At 40.7% G+C, this 20,424-nt stretch overlaps 1 protein-coding gene across 1 annotated transcript in view; it reads right to left on the reverse strand.

Annotated features, from left to right (window-relative positions):
* Nucleotides 1-20,424, reverse strand: part of LOC149228578 (uncharacterized) — a 465,738-nt gene that overhangs the window by 283,031 nt on the left and 162,283 nt on the right. Inside the window, exon 7 of the mRNA XM_089378272.1 lies at nucleotides 14,707-14,789. Within this exon, the coding sequence (XP_089234398.1) occupies nucleotides 14,707-14,789 (83 nt within the window). The remainder of the gene's footprint in view (nucleotides 1-14,706; nucleotides 14,790-20,424) is intronic.

Below are 20,424 nucleotides of genomic sequence, written 5' to 3' on the forward strand. Positions count from 1 at the left end.
GATGCTTCGGCATGTATAAATATGTATTGTAACATTGAAAGGAACATAATGAAAAATCAAGCTGGTAGTCCCGGTTTTGGGATCCAGGGAAAAAATCTCTGTGCATATGTGTTTTATGGGTTATGCTCTCGCATTGTTTATTTTCTTTGTTTAAGAATTCGTATGCAGGTAATTTCTGTACAGGGTTAAAACCTACAAACTCGTCGTCGTCGATTGATCACAACCGTTGATCGCTCCACCCGAATCCAACAAAATCCTGGTTAGCCCCTTTTCCTTAGTCCCTGGGCGCTTAACCCACAAAACTGCGCCCATATAACCCTCCACCGCATTCGCAACCATCGATTTGTTGCGCCCCGATCTGACGGTCCCACGCTGCACATAACTCGTTCGCTTGTTCCCTACCGTCCGATCGCTTACCGTGAGATCCAACGGCTTTCGCACCTCCCGATCACGCGAGCTGCCCACTCGTTAACCAAGGGAAAGCGGTTTGCCACCGGTCCCATCCGCCACGTGTCGCACGTTCAATGGTATCGCGCGGCCATTGTACGTTTACCGCCACCTCCGAAAATCGATGCGGGGAATACCACTTACCGTTGTCTCGCCCGTCCCCGCGGGATATCTCCCGTGCATCTTTGTCGCCCACTCACTGTCAGATCTGTCCGCCCGAGATCCGACAGCTCACAACTGTCCGCCTCCTGTTTCTGCCCGATTCCTCCCGCCAACGATCTCAGCCATTCATCTGCGCGATCCAACGGACGATGATTGTTCCCGTCATGCTCATGCTTCCGCCATGCCGTTTTCACACCCTTGACTGTTCTGTGCACCCGAAGGACAGAAGCGACCATCTACCAGTGTCTGGTGCATTACTACTTCAGCTACTGCATTCAACACATTGTGTACCCAAGAGGGAGAAGGACGAGCATAACCAGTTCCCAGTACCTTTTGTAGCAAATCCTCAACCACCGCATTCAAGAGCAGAGTGGCCGAAGAACGAGAGGACAAGGCTCGAGCAGTTAAATGCATTTATCAGTTATGGAGCTTGTTTCATATTACACTCCACTTGTTCAGGAAGGACGACCGAGCAGCAAAAAGATCAAATCCATTCATTAAAACAGGGAGATTGTAGAAGAGGCCCATTTTAGATAGTTAAGGAGGTTGGTGGTCCATTATGACCCCTCCACACCTGGAACAGCAGAATATCTTTGTAAACAAACTCTATATATACCCAGAACATAGATGTAATCAGGGTTGATGGTTGTAGTTTTGATGTAAGGTTCAACTTCTGGAGACTGTAACTACTGTGATACTTGCAGCGTCTGGTCTTCATTTTCAGCTAATACAAACTTCTTTTGTTGTTAACTGCTCACTTTCCATTTATGCTCTGTTCCAGGCTGTGCCTGTTATGTATTTTTCATGTGCTCTTGATGTTTAGCATTAGAGGGGTTGTCATCCCACCTCTGTGTTAGAATCTAGTATGTATCATTGAATGTGTTATGCAGGTTTCTATTTACTTAGTGCCAGAGAGCTGTCATCCTGTCTGTGCATTAGGAAATAGATTTGCAGACCTCTTTACTGGTTGCAGCCGGCCATCACATGGTCTTGTGCATCTGTTGGTGTCATCAGTATTCTCCATGTTCACCTAATCCTCAAACTGTGAGCAATTGGTGGTCTAAAGCCTTGTAGTCTGGGGGTGTTCACCCATGTCTGGAGTTAAGCGTAGTAGAAGTGGTTATCTAGCTTGAATATGCATCATTCCTTCCGTTCATCCACCCATTTCGAACATTTTTGTTGAGTTTGTAATGTTCCCGAGCATCTCCGAGATACAACCTACGAGAGTTTCTTGGGGTTATAACAGGTGCAAATGTAGAGTCGGTTGGGCATGGTGAACCAGGTGCATCATCCTCCTCCAAAAGGTGGAACACGAGAAATCAATAAGTGTTGTTAGGGATCCATGAAGTACTTTCAGCTATGGTAGAGGCCCATGGCTCTCAACGTTCACCCTACAAGTGCAAATGTGGCCCTCTAGAGGGCTAGAACCCCGTATAAGGACACCAAGCCCCAAATGAAGTCCCACCTGCAATCCTACATAAGATCCAATGCATCCCCTTGCCCTCTAATACAACAAATCATTAAAATAATCAAGTAAAAGAGTTTACAAGTCATGGAATCAATTGGGCACTTCATGGCGGCATGCCCTTCCATAGTGGGCTTTGTCATGTACAAGTGTCTCCAAGCTCAATGAGGGGGTTAATCAAGGACCTTATAAGGTGGTTTCAACCTTTAAAGGGGGTGACATGTCCATGGTACACCACTCAAGTGGCAAAAGATACTGTACTGGAATGGAGTGGGATCAAGGGAATTGCCCAAACCACATTTCATGGTACAAGGGTAGCTATTATTAGTAAAGCCCACCCCTGGGTATATGAGTGTAGGAGCGGGCAAATTGTGGTAGATGAGTTACCCTGACCTAGTTTTTCCACCCTTCTTCATATGTCTTTCGCCTTTCATTGATTTTTCTTGATAACTACTCGGGGCTCCAGGGGATGAGAGCATGTTGTGTAATATATAGTAGTGGATACACCCTGAAGGTGGGCCAGTTCATCACCCACCAGTGGTTAGGACAATTATGGGTTCCTTAATGATGGGGGGGCGCTCATCTAAGGCCCATAGGAACCAAGGTGATGGCCATGGATAAGGAGTAGAGCTCATGTTTGGCTTTTGGCCACGTGCTAAATTTGTATGTCCCGACCATCTTTTGCATTTTGTGGTACATTTCCTACTGGTAGTCGCCAAATTATGCTTTTTCTATTCTTTTTCGTTGTATCAACTTTCGGGGCATCATTCAGGCCCAACCCAAGCCGTGGACAAGCGAAGGGGGAGGCTAACCCTATGTGGACCCAATGGACACATGTGGACTCGGATGGGAAAAGAAATGAATGGGGCTAAAATGAGAGCAAAGGATTTATGTATGTGTTGTCGGGAAGCAGGACTACGTAACCAAAATCGTGATTTCCCATGTAGTGCCAACCCTAAAGCTAATGGCCAGTAAAGGAGATCCGACTAGACTAGGGTACAAGGCCAACCACGAAATTAGGTAGTGGAGACAAGAGTACAGACCTAGCCCACTCTTTCTGGTGAATCCCTCCCCCCCCACCAATCCATGCCTAAAATTTCCCATGAGAAGTAAGGAAAATTACTCAACAGTACCAATGAAAAGCCATACCTTGGTGGTCGGGAAGCCCACCTTCAAACATACAATCATAACAAATGGGCAACGGACCATATGATTGGCTCAAGTGATAAGGAATGGCACATCGAGCTATCTGGTGGTTGTAAGGGGTTGTTGGCTGTCGATTGAGGTCTATCTAGGAGAAAAAAATTCTCCTATAAACACTACCCACAGGTGGTGGGTAACATTTGGCTCTAATTGTGACATGAGCTCTCAGAATGGTGTGCAAAGCTACTCGAACAGGAGGTCATGAGAACACCAACACTCTCTTGGTACCGCAAACCTGTCACCTGCACATATCAAAGCCCAAGCACATGGGGTAGTATGTTTTTGTAGTGTCTTTCTATCACCCATGCCTACTATTAGGCCACTAAAATCAACAAGTAAATAAAATTTCAAATGCAATCTTAATCTAAATGTCGTTAATCTAGCATGATAATATCATATGATGTTAGTTCTAATGGGAAAAATGAGCATGCAATTCATCCTACCCTAACGCATATGTTACATCACCCAAATACTAAGTGTAATCATAGACCCATTGTAACGAACATATCATCTCGTCAATATGAAAACAACTGCCCTTCCGCTCACTCATGCAATAAATCCAAAGGTACGGGTAGGAATGACAACATGGAAGGTCACAAGAGCGGGAGGCGGGAAAATGAAGTGACCACGAATGGAGTATCACGAGATGAAGAGGGAGCCAAGGGATGCAATCTTTTCCACAGGCTCCTTTCTTCCAACCAAAAGATAGAGATATCAGTAATTAAGCTCATAAACCTACGATGGATAGCAACCTCAGGCATATCATTCCGATTATGGTCCCAATGATTAATGTCATGATTTATGACCACCATAGGGTCATGACTGGGAGGAAAGGGATACCAATGACAAGGCGAGACACAACAATAAGGTTTCTCATGATGATCATATTCACAATCTTGAGGGTATGAGGGGGAAGGAGGGATACATCTAATGGATAGATCTTACATAGCATCATACCTAGGAGAGGAAAAGGGATCATCAATAATTGTGATAATATGAGAATGGTCAAGGCGAGGGATCATGGGTAATGTAGCTATGCTATTGGGATCCTGGAGAAGGCATGGGAAAGAAAGGCCTATGCTAGTGTCATCATTGATGTCATAAATGAGGCCCGCTATTTCTAATATACCTTCTTCACACATGGGAAAACAATGATCCTCCTTTTCAATGGTGTGAGTGGTCATATCATTATGAGTGATGTCATATCATTATGAGAAAAGGAGAGTCAATTTCAACCTCATTTTCCGTGTCGGTATCATAAATAGGGTCACTGTCAAAACGATGGTTGCCCATATCCCATTTTCACTCATTAATGCATATGAAATAAAAAAAATGTCAACTTCACAAGGAGATACAATATTCATATCTTCGAATGTCCTTTCTTGAATGAGAGCCTCCACTTCATCGTGTTGATCCTCATGGACAACAATGGGACTCTCACTCATGCCATGCACATTCTCAGTTCTTAAATTTGCATCCCGAAGGCTCTCTATGGACTTATGTTCATCACGATCTTCTTCAGATGGATTCCATTCTTCCATATATTCCTCATTTTTAGGATCATTTTCCACCTTTGAATTTTCTTCAAGGTCACCCCGATCGTCCAACTAATTACATTCTATAGGGCTTTGTGATTAACTATAATATTTTTTATTGATAAGATAAGTCAAAATGTCAAAAGCGCAGGTTCGGGGAGCACATTCGAAGAGACGACTAGGATCCTTCTCATAGGCACACATTATTATGTAGAGTTCATTTTGTGTAGTCCCATTAAACTTGAGCATGAATTCTTTATCTATATTTTCCAATAGATCTCCATAACGCTCAGCATATTGGTCCACATATTTTTGTACCTCCTAAAGATCTTGATCATTGAGTTTTGCAAATGCAAAGCCAAAGGTATTTTCTTCTTGGCAATGTTCCATGTATGATTTTGCATATTATGATTAAAATGGAGTCGCCGGGGTGAATTCAAATGCCTTGATAGATGCTTGCTTCACCCTACAAGTATTAGATTTGAAGTTCAATGAAGAACTAGGGATTCGTTCTTATAATGGGGTCACCAAATGATATATCAATAATTTAACAAGGGAAACAAGACACACGTCTCGTGTTACGCGGCAACAATGCCAAAAATGTCCCTGCTCAAACTAGCAAGGGTCCTAGGAGGGGATCCTATGGAGAAACTACTAGGTCAAGGGGCAACAATGGAGCAATAGCCCACTGTCACCTCAGCTAAAGCTCCTTGCTTTTTACGGACTTTCATAGATCGGAGGAGGCCCGATATAAAAGGAACCAAAACATGAATGGATCAATGAGAGGATAAGGAATGATTCCAAAGGCCTAATCACAAGAGAGACTCAATTGTATGGCTTTCTTGCTTGAGAAGCAAGCCGCCAAAATTGGAAACTAGGGCCAAACTCCATGTGGGTCATCTTATTTATGGCAGCTGATATTTTTCTCTGATCCCTCTCATCAAGAGGTGTAGGATTGATCTAAAGATCATCCCATTCCGATAAGTATTCATAGAGTTATGAATTTATTTGTGTTATAAGACAATTCGTCAAGGTCGGCCAGCAACCAAATAAACCCCACATGTGCTCAATGTTTTAGTATAAAAGGAGATGACTCGAGAGTCATTTCACACATACTTCTCTCTTGATTTCTCTCCACTCGCATTGGGTTTTAGTGGAAGAGAAATCTAGGAGAGGAAGCCCTAAACGTTGAAGGAAAGAGGCCTAAGCATGGAGGCCATAACACAGTCTTATCACCCTAGCCTATGACAGCTCTACGCACAACCTAGACGATGCAGTCAAGAAGGGATGCCCTAATCCTCCACATTGTCCTAGCCACGGTCAAGATAAAGATAGACGATGTCCTAAACATACTAAGGGTGCCCTAGCCGCAAGCCTATGGTGCCCTAGTGGCAAGCCTATGGTGCCCTAGACACAGGCCTAATGCAGCTAAAAAAGGAGGATTGTTTTAAGGGCTAAAACAAGGCACCGCGTTGCTGGAAGGAGGCCGAGGTTACTTGCTGGGTAGGCCGAGTTGGAGACCTCTATTACAAATCTGTTTGTGCACTGTTTTGTGGACATGATACTTGTATGGTGTTGATCATAAGCTACAGAAGTACTATGTGCTAGGCCGCAGGCCATAGCATCACAGTTACGGCTTGCATAGGGTGAATTGAGGGCTCAAATATGCCCATAATAGCAATGTGCCAGGGGAGATGTCTCATGAGGGTGTGCTGCAATTTTCTTGAGGGTTGTTCAAGGACTGTGTGAGGAGTTTAGGGCTGCCCTAGTGCCCTAACCAGAACAACCACGAATAGTTGTATACAAACATATTTGGAGCAGCATTTGTATGGTGTGTTGGTAGCTGGATACATGGGACAGGGAGGTCACTTGGTGGACAAAGCAATAGGATAGCAATCAATGACATGGTGCAGCAAGTCTACAATGGGACAGCAACAATAGCATAGTGCTGCAAACTCATTAAGACAGAAGCAAGGTACAGCATGCCAAATGGGACAGCTAGGCAATGGTGCTTGTTGGAGCATAGAAAATGGGACAGCAATGCCAAACATGGAATGGCAATATCACTAACAGTGGGACAGCAATGGCTAGCATGGTGCAGCGATGGTACATAGGACAGTGGTGGTAGCATGGTGCAGCAATGAAACATGGGACAGTAGTGGTAGCATAAGGTGTAGCAGTATGATGTGTGCAGCATGGTTATGAGGTCCAGCATAGTGATGATGAGTGCAGCATGGTTATGAGGTCCGGCATAGTGATGATGAGTGCAGCATGGTGCAGCACAGTGAGGTGCAGCATGATGATGAGGAGTAGCACAATTATAAGTGCAACATGGTGATGGAGTTACCTGGGAGAATTAGTTGAAGCAGCTTGTCTTCAACTGAGTTCAGCTACCTCATGTATCATCTACTTAGAGATGATCTATGATCTTATTTAGATAAGTCAAAGTGTTTATTTTTGTTGTCTATGTACTATCTCTCTCTCTCTATTGAACTATTGAAGAACATATAAGAAGAATTGATCAAGGGTTCCCCACATTGGGGTTTGTCCTTGGCTAGCGCCACATCTTGTGTCCTCTTGTCTTGGCTTGCCTTCTGCGATCTATGTTTATGTTCTATCTGCAATTTACTTTAATGCTGATGTGATTGCTAATCTGGAAAAAATATTGAGCTAACTATGAAAATTGAAATAAATTGCTCTAAGCATAGAACATACCTAAAATTAACATGGTATCAGAGGTGAGGTGAAGACAAAGCCCAAGCAACAGTGAAAGAGCAATCACCGAAGACAGTTTGGAAAGGACAATAGGATTAGTGGATTCCTCATCCCTCTTCAAATTCACCAAGGGTGAAGTCGAAGCAGAAAACATTATCAGAATGGCACAGCGAAAGCTTCTGATGACCTAAAGATCACTTCAATGGGAAGTTCGGATCTAAGTGTGAATGGAAAGGCAGATTCCTTGGGTGTAATAAGTTCGGCCATTATGTCCAAGGTAGGGACACATCACTTGATGATGATAACAATCATTCCAAGGACATCTTCAATGATCAGAGGAATGACAGGTAATGCAGGTCATCAAGGAAACGGCTGACTCTTCAATGATCAGAGGAATGACAGGTAATGCAGGTCATCAAGGAAACGACCGACTCTTCAAAGAAAGCAAGGAACCCCAGGCACTTCAACGGATAGAAGGGTGCTCTCTCTAATTTGGTAGAGATGGAAACAATCGTGGGATTATACTTGGAGTCGATGCCACTTATCCCGAAAAGGGTGTAGGGAATGTTACCCCTCAATTGAATGAGGGTAACTCAATTCATTTACAGAATCTCTTTTATGTACCTGGTCACAAGAAGAACCTGGTGTCCATTTCGGCAATGGAAGTCAAAGGTTTCAGGGTGGCATTCATCGATGGAAAGGTATGTGTTTGAAAATAGAATTTTCAAAGATGCTTTTACTCATGGGTTCAAGGTTGGTAATTTGTATCAAGTTGCAGGATGGTCCATTGGGGATCATGTCAATTGACATATCTCATCTATAGCACCGGAGGTCTACTTATTATAGGACCCTTCCCGATGTGAGTTAGATGGTGACTAGGATGCCTGAATTCAAAAAGAGCATTTAGGTACATGTCTGAGATGTACCGAAGGAAAATCTTACAAGGGGACCATTCCCCTCATGTAGCAGGTCCACAGATTTGGAACAACCCAAGGGGTTTGAGATTCATGATCGGGAATCTCATGTATGCAGGTGGAAGAAAGCCCTCTATGGCTTGAAGCAAAACACCCCGGGCATAGTATGAGAGGATTGATAGTTGTCTGATGAAGCTGAGATTCACTAGGAGTGAAGTCGATCCAAACCTTTGCTTGAAGGTTGTGGATGATAGACCTCTCATACCAGCACCTTCTGAGGACGACCTCTTTCTGACAAGTGCAGACCCTCTCATTTGCAAAAGTAAGAGGGAGTTGGATTCTGGATTTGGAATGGTAAACTGCAAGCCTGTGACTACCTCGATGGAGCTTAACTTTCAGAAGTTATGTGGTAGTGATGCCGAACTAGATTTGGGAAATGCCTCTGAGTTTCATAAATTCATTCGCATTGATGTTCTTGGTGAACTTATGTCCGAACATATGTTTTGCAATTAGCATGATGAGCTCATATATGGTTGAGCCTCACTAGATTGGTGCGAAGAATCTTCGGGACACAATCTCTCATTGATTGAGATACATTGTCGGAAATGTGAAGCTGCATGATTATTCGAATGTTGACTGGGTAGGCAGTGTGGAGGATCGCAAGAGCACTTCTGAGTGCTGGTTCTCTTTGGGTTCTACTTCGATATCCTGGATGAGCAGGAAGCAGAAGACGGTTGCTTTGAGCACCGCTGAGACCGAATACATAGCTACAAGTATGATCTCGTGTGAAGCTGCCTGGTTGTGGAAGCTCTTCAGTGAGTTGTTTGTACACATGATGGATACCATCGTGATCTTCTCTGTCAACCAAGGGGGGATTCGATTGTTGAGGAATCTCATATTCTATGATTACTCCAGCATATAGACATCAGATACTACCTTATCTGGGATATGGTACATTGATGAGCAAGGAGGCTCCATCGCATTAAGACTGATGTACAGGTCGCAGACATTCTGTCAAAGCCACGGGGAAAGGTCAAACTTGTAACTTTCCCGAACAACTTGGATTCGTTGAGAGACCCTCTTATGAGGGTCCTGCATGATGCATGCATTGAGCTTTGGGAGCTCTGAGAGGCTTAGGGTACTTCTTGGAGCAACAAGCGACCATAGGGCGACTCACCCTCCCCTAATGTTGCGCTGTGTATAGGATGAATGGTTCAACCTTCCCCTGTGATACCCCGTAGCGACTTATGGATAAGATGAGTGGTTCTCCTGTCGAGGCATCCTACCCATGCAGTCTGGGACTCATGGGAAGTACCTCTCATCTGGCCAATGAGTAGGCAAATGGGGTTAGGGACCATAGTAGTACTATCGATGGATGCATCGTTGTATCTACCGTACTCCCTATGCTAGGATGACCTCCATTGATCTGGGATCAATGAAACTGACTTCGGGTCAATAAGAGTGACATAACTCACTCTCTTTTGGAACTAATCTGGGATCAGTAAGAGTGGTATGACACACACTCTTCATATGGAACTAACTTCGGGTCAGTAGAGAATGGTATGAGACATTCTCAATCAATTCTTCTTCTTCATTGTTTAGCAAAGCAGAGCAGAGTAGTGCAGGGCACTGATGGCGAGAAAATATAGTTGGACAGATGGATCAACAGATGGAGTTCTCCCTAGTTGAGAGGGAGTGCTAAAATTGGCAACTAGGGCCAAACACCATGTGGATCATCTTATTTATGGCAGCTAATATTTTTCTTGGATCTCTCTCATCGAGAGGTGTAGGATTGATCTAAAGATCATCTGATTCCAATATGTATTCATAGAGATATGAATTTATTTGTGTTATAAGACAATTCGTCAAGGTTGGTCAGCAACCAAATAAACCCCACATGTGCTCAACGTTTTAGTATATAAGCAGATGACTTGAGAGTCACTTCACACACACTTCTCTCTTGATTTCTCTCCACTCGCTTTGGGTTTTAGTGGAAGAGAAATCTAGGAGAGGAAGCCCTAGACGTCGAAGAAAAGAAACCTAAGCATGGAGGCCATAACGCAATCTTAGCACCCTAGCCTATGATAGCTCTATGCACAACCTAGAGGACGCAGTCATGAAGGGATGTCCTAATCCTCCACGTTGTCCTAGCCGCAGTCAAGATAAAGATATACGTTATCCTAAACATACCAAGGGTTCCCTAGACACAGGCCTAATGCGGCTGAAAAAGGAGGATTATTTTAAGGGCTAAAACAAGGCACCGAGCTGCTGGAAGGAGATCGAGGTTACTTGTTGGGTAGGCCGAGTTGGAGACCTCTATTACAAATCTGTTTCGGCACTGTTTTGTGGACAGGATACTTGTATGGTGTTGACCGTAAGCTACAGAAGTACTGTGTGCTAGGTCGCAGGCCATAGAATCACAGTTACAGCTTACATAGGGTGAATTGTGGGCTCAAATATGCCCAGAACAGCAGCGTGCTAGGCGAGATGTCTGATGAGGGTGTGCCACAATTTTCCTGAGGATTGTCCAAGGATTGTGTGAGGAGTTTAAGGCTGCCTTAGTGCCCTAACCAGAACAACGACGAATAACTGTATACAAACATATTTGTAGCAGCGTTTGTATGGTGTGTTGGCAGCTAGATACATGGGACAAAAACGTCAATTGGTGGAGAAAGCAATAGCACAACAATCAATGACATGGTGCAGCAAGGCTACAATGGGACAACAGCAATAGCATAGTGCTACAAACTCATTAGGACAGTAGCAAGGTACAACATGCCAAATGGGACAGCTAGGCAACGGTGCTTGTTGGAGCATAGCAAATGGGACAGCAGTATGCCAAACATGGAATGGCAATATTACTAACAGTGGGCAGCAGTATGCCACATGGGACTGTAGTGGCTAGCATGGTGCAGCTATGGCACATGGGACAGTTGTGGCAACATGGTGTAACAATGACACATGGGACAACAGTTGCAGCATAAAGTGCAGCAATATGATGTGTGCAACATGGTTATGAGGTCCAGCATAGTGATGATGAGTGCAGCATGGTGCAGCACGGTGAGGTGGAGCGTGATAATGAGGAGCAACACAATGATAAGTGCAGCATGGTGATGGGGTCACCTGGGAGAATCAGTTGAGCAACTTGTCTTCAACTGAGTTCAACTACCTCATGTATCATCTACTTAGAGATGATCTATGCTCTTATTTAGATAAGTCAAAGTGTTTTTTGTTGTATATGTACTATCTCTCTCTCTGCTAAACTATTGAAGAACATATAAGAAGAATTGATCAAGGGTTTCTCCACATTGGGTTTTGTTCATGGCTAGCGCCACATCTTTTGTCCTCTTGTCTTGGCTTGTCTTCTACGATCCATGTTTATGTTCTATCCGCAATTTACTTTAATGTTGATGTGATTGCTAATCTGGAAAAGATATTGAGCTAACTGTGAAAATGGAAATAAATTGCTCTAAGCATAGAACATACCTAAAATTAACACAAGGTGATATGCTCTCTAGGAAGGGCGAAGAGGAATTTTTAGGCTAAGGCTTTGGGAATATAGCTTGTCAAGAGGTTTCCTAGGATCGAAAATTGTTGTGGAGAGTTAGCCTTCATGTGATCTTTGTGAAATCAGAGTTGTAAAGTTGCGAGACCACAAAGGGCCAAGTGAACCAAAATTTAGGTCAAGGATACAAAGTTGATCAACTAAGGAGGGGCTTGACCTAATTAGGGTAGGGAATAGGATCAAAGGAAAAATTTTCTTTACAGAATTAAATGCAATGATCCAAATGAGGACACTAGCCAATGGAAACATAGGGCAAGAAATGGCCTCGTGCTAGGTCTTGCTATATCTCGGGATCCCACAATCTGAATTGCTTCAAATTTCGAGGGCCTCTACAGGAAACCCTAGCGTAGTTATGGACCAAAAATCAAGGTGGTTTGATTGCCACAATGAGATTAATTCAATGCCCTAGGTGACCTATGGTGGCTAGGCCTAGAAAGAGAGAGAGGAGGGAAGAAAAATAAGTGTTTAGGTGACCACCAGTGGATGGATTAGTGCCTTTCATTTGGTAGAGATGGACTCAAGATGAACTTGTGATTTGGAGAGACCATACCCAATCAAGGAGACTTCTAAACAAATTTACATGGCAAGTATGGCATTAGAGCAGTTGCTAGAATATTTTGTACTTCAATATGCAATAATTGATGACTTATCAAGGTATTTTCAACAACGGTAACCTCTAGGAACATTCGCCCATTCAAACACGGCACATGCGCTGATGCAACACTTCAAAAGACCAAAATTTCAATAATCTTGCATAGAATAGCTGTAAATTAGAGACCTATATAGAGAAAATCCCAACATCATTCATGTGACAAAGTAAATAACAAGAATAAGCATGAAAAAGACAACTTACATGTACAAATGAGTATATCCAATCATCATATCATGCCAATAATGAAGCTCCAAGGCCAAGAAGATAGAATCCAAACATCAAAATTCATTCCATGAAACCAAACTCGTACTCCAAAAGGGAACGTGAAATTCTCAAAAGAGATATTAACCCAATCCAAAGGATGATGATGAAAATGAATCACCTCACTTGTCTTTATACAATCACTAATGAGTTTGCTTTTCCTAATTTGGCCTAATTGAGCACCAAATAATAAAATATTGTGCAATACTAACATTCCTTGGTGACAAGCCCACCAAGATAGCTCAGTAACATAAGAATAAGCCTCTCAAGAGGGTAGAATGACCAATAAAATGAGTCATTGGGCCTTTGATGAGGCCTAATAAAGTCCAGAGTTTGACATGATGTGAGAATGGACCTCAAACATAGTGGACAAGGGGTTGTCCCCTTGCTTTTCAAGCAAATACCTATGGTACCCCCAAGTGGGTGTGAGGGGCACAAGGACATCCTCATGTGTCTCCAAGTGGATTGGAAATGCCTGTAAACCAACTGTAAGGGCCAGGATGATGACATAAGCCCTCTGGAGTGAAACAAGTCCTCACCTGGACCTTCGAACATCTGCCAAGTGTATGGTGCAAGTGTGGAGTCGGTAGGGCATAGTGAACTAGGTGTATCATCCTCATCCAAAAGGTGGAATACGAGCAACCAATGAGTGGTGTTGGGGATCCATGAAGTACTCTCTATTATATTGGAGGTCCATGGGTCTCAACACTCACCCTACAATTGCTAATGTGGCCTTCTGGAGGGTTGGGACCCCGTATAGGGAGACCAAGCCCTAAATGGAAACCCACCTACAATCCTGCATAAGATCCAATGTGTCCCCTTGCCCTCCAATACAACGCATCATTAGAATAATAAAGTAAAAGAGCTTACAAGTCATGGAATCAATGGGCACTTCATGGTGGCATGCCCTCCCATAGTGGCCTTTGGCATGTACAAGTGTCTCCAAGCACAATGAGGGGGCAGTTAATCAAGGACCCTATTAGGTGGTATCAAGTTTCAACCTTTAAAAGGGGTGAGAAAGGAGTAGTAGCTTCCTTTTGGTAGTGGCCGGTAAAATTGATTAGGGAGTGGTGGGTTCCTTCCAATGGTACCTGGAGAAACAAAAAGAGGTGGTAGTCTCCAGCAAGTAGGAGTTTGCGCACTAGTAAGAATCTATGCTAGTGCAAGACGTAAAAGAAAATTTTGTTTATAATAATAAGAAGAAGACAGAGACAATAGTAGTGGTGGTTTTTCCTAGTTGGTTTTCACCTAATATACGATGTCTCTATGAGTTGATGTGTTGTATTCTTATGGTTCACATGTCTTTACGATTAAATGTCGTTCATGGATTATTGCTTATGCTTAGATCTACAGCATAATGTGTTGTTAATTAAATGATGGTTCAAATAATATTGCAAATAAAAGTATAAATGGAATAAAATTTGATTCAGCACGAAATACTGATTCACCCTTCCCCCGCAGCCCTCTTAGTATTTCTAACACTTCACAGTTTCTTCACTTTAGCATCCACAATGATAAGGATAAAACCATAATCATAATGTCCAGAGGACTGAATATATATTTTTATTAATAATTAAATCTTGCAAGATATGATGTATGTCGCCAAGAAGACCAGCAATGATGACATAAATAACTTTGCTTAGTCTTAATCAGGTAATAGCGTTGGGTATATTGCATCATTCCCTTTGGATCTTTCTTCCTTTTATTCTCTTTTTGAAATTTGGCAAAGTTCTGCATGTATTGCTAAAATAGATGAAATCAAACTATATGGATATCACAATACTCACTTAGAAATATGAGTAAGGATATGCTTGCAAACAGAAACACGTGTGCTGCCATAAAGAACATCCACGATGTACACAAAATGATCCTGAGCAAAAACAGTTCACTACGTCATTTCAATAAAAATATGCAATCATATAGCTATTTGTGATCATATATTTTCAGTTTTCAAAATATTACAAAGAACCAAAGAAAAATCTACTAGTAACTATTTCCAAATCAAATTAACTCATCTGCCAATTTGTTTACTATTCTTCCTTCTTAGCATTTGGCCTCAAATTTTTGGAGTAAACTAGCAAAAAAGTTAAGGAAAGGTAAGTTGATGATTAGAGTCCCCTCAATCCACATACCACTAAATCAATACATTCAGACGCAGTAGTCAACTTGGTTTCATAAAAAGTCACAAAAACCATGTTGTTATTAAAAAACTAATGCTTCTGCATTTTTGTCAGTAAAACAAACACGCAAAATCGCCAATATCTACTCTGCATTTTCTTTGGCAAATCGAAAATGCAAAATTATTTCAGACAGTAGGGAAAGAGTTTAACCTCTGACAAAAAATAGAGAACAAGAGCTTGAAAACTGCAAGACAGAACACACCCGCAATGTTCCATGGGAAAAAATAATATAAATGTGCACAGCCAATTGTTACATACAAATTTTTAATAATTCCAAGCTCTTAAAAAGCATGATTATTACTACAGAAATTGTTGACACTAACATTGTTTCTATATGTATTTTAGCTAAAGTGAATTAACGTAACAAAATAATCAATTCGAATCATAGGTCATTAGATCTGTTGGCATCATAATATTTTGCTAGGGCCACAATTAGCAATTTTTAACCCTCATGACAAATTAGAGATTAATTAGTGTCGATCTAGAATGGAAAGATAGAAATTGTAGCTTGTAGAATTGAGGCTTCTGTGATCCATATCAAGTTTACGAGAGATTTTTCGGCGAAAATCACATGAAATATCATTTGTGAAGGATATCCCTCAAATCAGTGAAGGATCCGATCGACCCTAAAGATATGAAAGGGGTATATATTATCCCTTGTTGGTGAGACTGGTCGCTCCATTAATCAAAGGATTAGTGAGCACACAGCTGACCTTAAGCATAGGAGAGCAAAGTCTTCCACTTTAGCTGAACATGGGGAAAAAACCAATCATCATGTTTGTATTGAGGAGGCTAGTGTTATTGCTAGAGTTTTGCAGTTCCATCATCGGAAATTTAGGGAAGCTCTTGAGATTGAAAAGAGGCCGAGCAATCTCAATAGAGAGGATGGCTGGAAAATCAGTAGGTGTTGGGCGGCAGGCCCCAGCACTCTCTTCCTAGTCGCTTCCACGCCCCCCCCCCCCCCCCCCCCCCCCCCCCCCCCGCATTTTTTGGCTCCTCTAATTTATTTATTTTTTATTTTTTTTAACTGTTAGATAATATTAAATTAATTTAACATATACAATTATTTTTTCTGATTAATTAAAATATTTTATTCTTTCCACCCCTTGGCTTATTTTAATATTTTTATAATATTAGTACCTTTTATAACTATCTAGGATCTTAATTAAAAAAAATTCTTTTTTTCTTTTTTTTTTTGAGGTTAATTTAACAATTAGATATTTAATTTAACTTAATATTAATTTCTCGTTCTAATATGTATTTATTATATTCTACCTTTTAACTAACTATTAACTTAACAACCTATTAAAATTACTTTATATATACATATATAGATATATATATATATATATATATATATATATATATATATATATATATATATATATATAATTTATACAAAGAAAGGTATCTTAATATAACTAACTTCCATTTAAATTATTAAATAACTCATAATTTTTTATATATTTAATACCCTTTTTAACTAACTATTAACTTAAACACCAATTAAAATTATTTTATATATATATATATAAAAGCATGGTCACCTAATATAACTAACTTCCATTTAATTTATAAAAAAAAATTATGACCCTGGTCCAAGAGTCAAAATTAGCCATTGGTCAAGTTAGCTATTGGAGACTCTGCTCAAACTATTTAACATGCTAAGCTAGTCTGTTTCTTCAACTTGTCCTGACGATGAACCACACTGGTTGGTTCGAAACGCGTCGACAAATGATATTTCATGTGATTTTCGCCGAAAAATCTCTCGTAAAATTGTAGCTTGTAGACAAGCCTATCTATATTGCTTGTAATCATGCCTATCAATGTTTGCACATCTCCATGACTAGATGGTTGCAAATATAGGTACAGCTGCAAGGTTTTAGAAGTTTACTATCCAAACTGAAGTGCTAAAAGGCCAACCTAGCGATGAGAGGCTGGAAAGAGAAGTGTCAAGTCATCACAAACGAAATACCAATAAATAAATGTTGCCAATTATATTGCTTGATCTTTATCTAGTGCTACCTTAGGGGTCATTCATCAATGCTTTTGCAACCCCTAAACTGCACTCTAATTGATCAGCCAACTCAAACGCTGAACCAATCAGTCAGTCCACACACTGGACCAACTGATTTGAGCTAGTTTCGATCCAGATTCTAAATTAGTCCCCATCCTAGCAAACCCATTTGCACAACAATTTGGTCAAAAAAAATGGTTCAATCAGCTCTTCAACTTGAATTTCTAACCAATTCGAATGTGGTCCCACTCTGGCCCTTAGCTGGTCTTGTTTCTAGTTTCGGTCCATATACCATTGTCACTAATGCCATTTTTTGTACCAAATTAGTAGGCCATTAATTATCCCGCAATGGTTGTTAGGATAGGGTATAGCTAATCTATCCCTAGCACCTATAAATCCTACTTCTCACCTTTTGATACCCTTAATAAACCCAAAGCCCTATTAGCTGGGGACCCTCCAAAATTGTCTTTAAGTCACCAATTGTATCTTACCTTCTTTGTGACATAAGTTGTTGATGTGACTAGTGTTGTCAAATGATTTCAACTTCTTTCATTGGCTTGATTGACTACCTCCGTTTCTTGGATCTCATGTGAATGTTTATAACCGAAGGTTGTTTGATCTTTACCTTGAGTTAAATTTTGATTTGATAATCTTTGAGTCTCCTTAACTTGTTTTATGCCATGTGTTAGAAAACACTTAGAAATTAACCTACAGTTTAGAAATTTCTTGTAGGAATTTCATCAAACACTTCGTTTACACAGGTAACTGTTCCAATTAAATTACTTTGAAATCTTGCATACTACTTAGCAAAACAAAGGTCTGATTTTTATGAAAAGCAACATAGAAGACAAATCTGAACTTGAAATCAGCAAATTGTAACCAGTAGACTCATCAACAAAACTCAGAATTTTGGACAAATTGTCACTGGAAAAACCTAGAGGGAAAACCAATGCAAGAGGGAGATTTTATTATTCTTAGAGCTCTCAGAAAAATTCTTTACAGTAGAGAAATTCAACAGAAATAACAGCAACTTATCTCAACCAAATAGCAGCCCCTTTTACTCAAAATTCGTGCCACAAGAGCTCCTCGAATTCTGTGCCAAACTCTGCCCATAATTCCATACAATAATATGGTCTACTACAACAATAAGTGCAGCAGCTCCTCTATTATGAATATAATATATAAAAATAATAAAAATAATATAAAATAATAATAATTAGTTAACTGAAGAGGCATGTCTTAAAGGACATGAACATTCATGAATGGGCACCTGCCTAGGTACATAAGTGGGCCCTCATTTGTAATATCTAATATATCATCTAATATCTTTTGTACATTCAACAATTTTTATATAAATATATTACTTGTCTTATTATGGATACTTTTATATTCCAGATATTCTGAATATTTCATTGCATGTACGAAACATGTTTTCTACATTCGCATCAAAGCCACATTCTCCGATCTTGCCCTCTGGAAATCAATTCTTCGTCATTGTTGTTGAGAATTGAAGTTTTTAGCCGCAAAAAGTTGTTTGAAGATTCTTCATTCAGCCATCACGCCTTTGGCCATTAAATAAAAAAGAAAAAATAAATTATAATATGTATATATATTATAAAGAGTTATTGAAAAAAGAGTCACAATATATATGAAGAGTGTATATATATTAAAAAAAATTATAAAAAGAAAAATTCAAAATATAAATTTAAAAAAAAAAAGTTATATAAAAAATAACATAGAAAAAAAACAAATAAAAATATTGTATTAAAAAAAATAAGAATGGCCAAGGCCTCCACCCACCAAGCAACCACCACCATGGAATCCAACTAGCCACCACCCACGACCCGCCACTGAATCCAACAAGCCACCACCCACGACCCGCCACTGAATCCAACCAGCCACCACTCACGACCCGCCACTGAATCCAACCAGCCACCACCCACGAGACGGTCAGCCAAATCGATCCGCAAACGCCATCCCGTCAACCTTGCGGGAGCCATGATCACCAATTCCAAGCACCACACATCTGTAACCCACCTCCATGTAGCCATTTTGCTGTGACAGACGTCATCGCGCAGAAGTCGTGTTAATTTTACATAACAATGGTATTTTCTAGGTTTTAGCACAATTTACTTCAATGTTCCTTATCACCCAATGAAAATTTCCAAATATATTCAGTAGCGATCACATTAACTTAAACACATTGATAGTAAATGCAGCTAAAACATATAAACATGTGCATAAGACAAGCCAAGACAAGAGGACACAAGATATGGCGGATGCCAGGGACAAACCCAATGTGGGGAAACCCTTTGATGAAATCTTCTTATTATTCTTCAATAGTTTAGCAGAGAGAGAAAGAGTACAAATATCATAATTGCATGCCCAAAAAAGTCCTGCCAAATCAGCAGTCAATGCAGCGCTAACCAGAAACTGCCCCAAATGCCCTCCAACCATCTCGGTCAATAGCAGAAGATTTCGGCTTGCCAAGGGAGTCAAGGTCAACCCAAAAACAGCTCAGTCAACCCAGTCAAAGTCTGCTGTAATTTCTACGGTCAAACTAGAAAGTCAATGCCGTAGTCAACGCGGTCAAACAATGCCCAAACACCTCAAAAATCATGCCAATCAATGCGGCCTCAAGAAATCGGAATTCTTCCCTCCAAAACGAAGTCAACGCATGGTCAAACAGTCCAATTCAACGCTGCCCTAATATCTGAAATTTTTGGCCTCCGAAACTAGTCCAGAAATTCGTCCTCTTCCACATGTGCGAAGTATAGAATCCTTCAAGTTGTACAAACCAATCAAGAGAGGAGAGAGAAGATGATGTGATGAGTTGAGATGATGTCCAAATGAGAGAGAGGTCACTCCTATCTATACACTTCGTTGAGGGTGAGGAGACACATCCATTGGGCTTCTTGAGCCTACATTTGACTAACGCCGACCTTGACAATTTGTCCATGAGAAACAATAAATTCAAAATTCCATTTCCACTTGTCATAATGAGATGATCTTTATATCAAAGTTGGACCTCTCGAAAAGAGGAATCCAATGCAATAATCATCTCCATCATATGAGTTGTCCTCAGGTGGAAGTTGGCCCTAGTTGCCAATTTTAATACTCCCTCTCAACTAGGGAGTGTTATGAACATAAATTATGTAAAAATAAATGAAAATAGATAATAAATAATAATCATAATAATATAAATATAATAATAAATAAAAGCAAATTAACTGATGGTTAGTTAGTTAATAATGAAAAGACATGTCTTAGAGACATGCTTGTTTGTGAAAGGGTACTTACCTGGCTAT

Source organism: Pinus tabuliformis, chromosome J (genome assembly GCF_031772625.1).
Source record: "Pinus tabuliformis cultivar Carrire ecotype Pingquan chromosome J, CPIR1, whole genome shotgun sequence".
In the NCBI taxonomy this organism is placed as follows: domain Eukaryota; kingdom Viridiplantae; phylum Streptophyta; class Pinopsida; order Pinales; family Pinaceae; genus Pinus; species Pinus tabuliformis.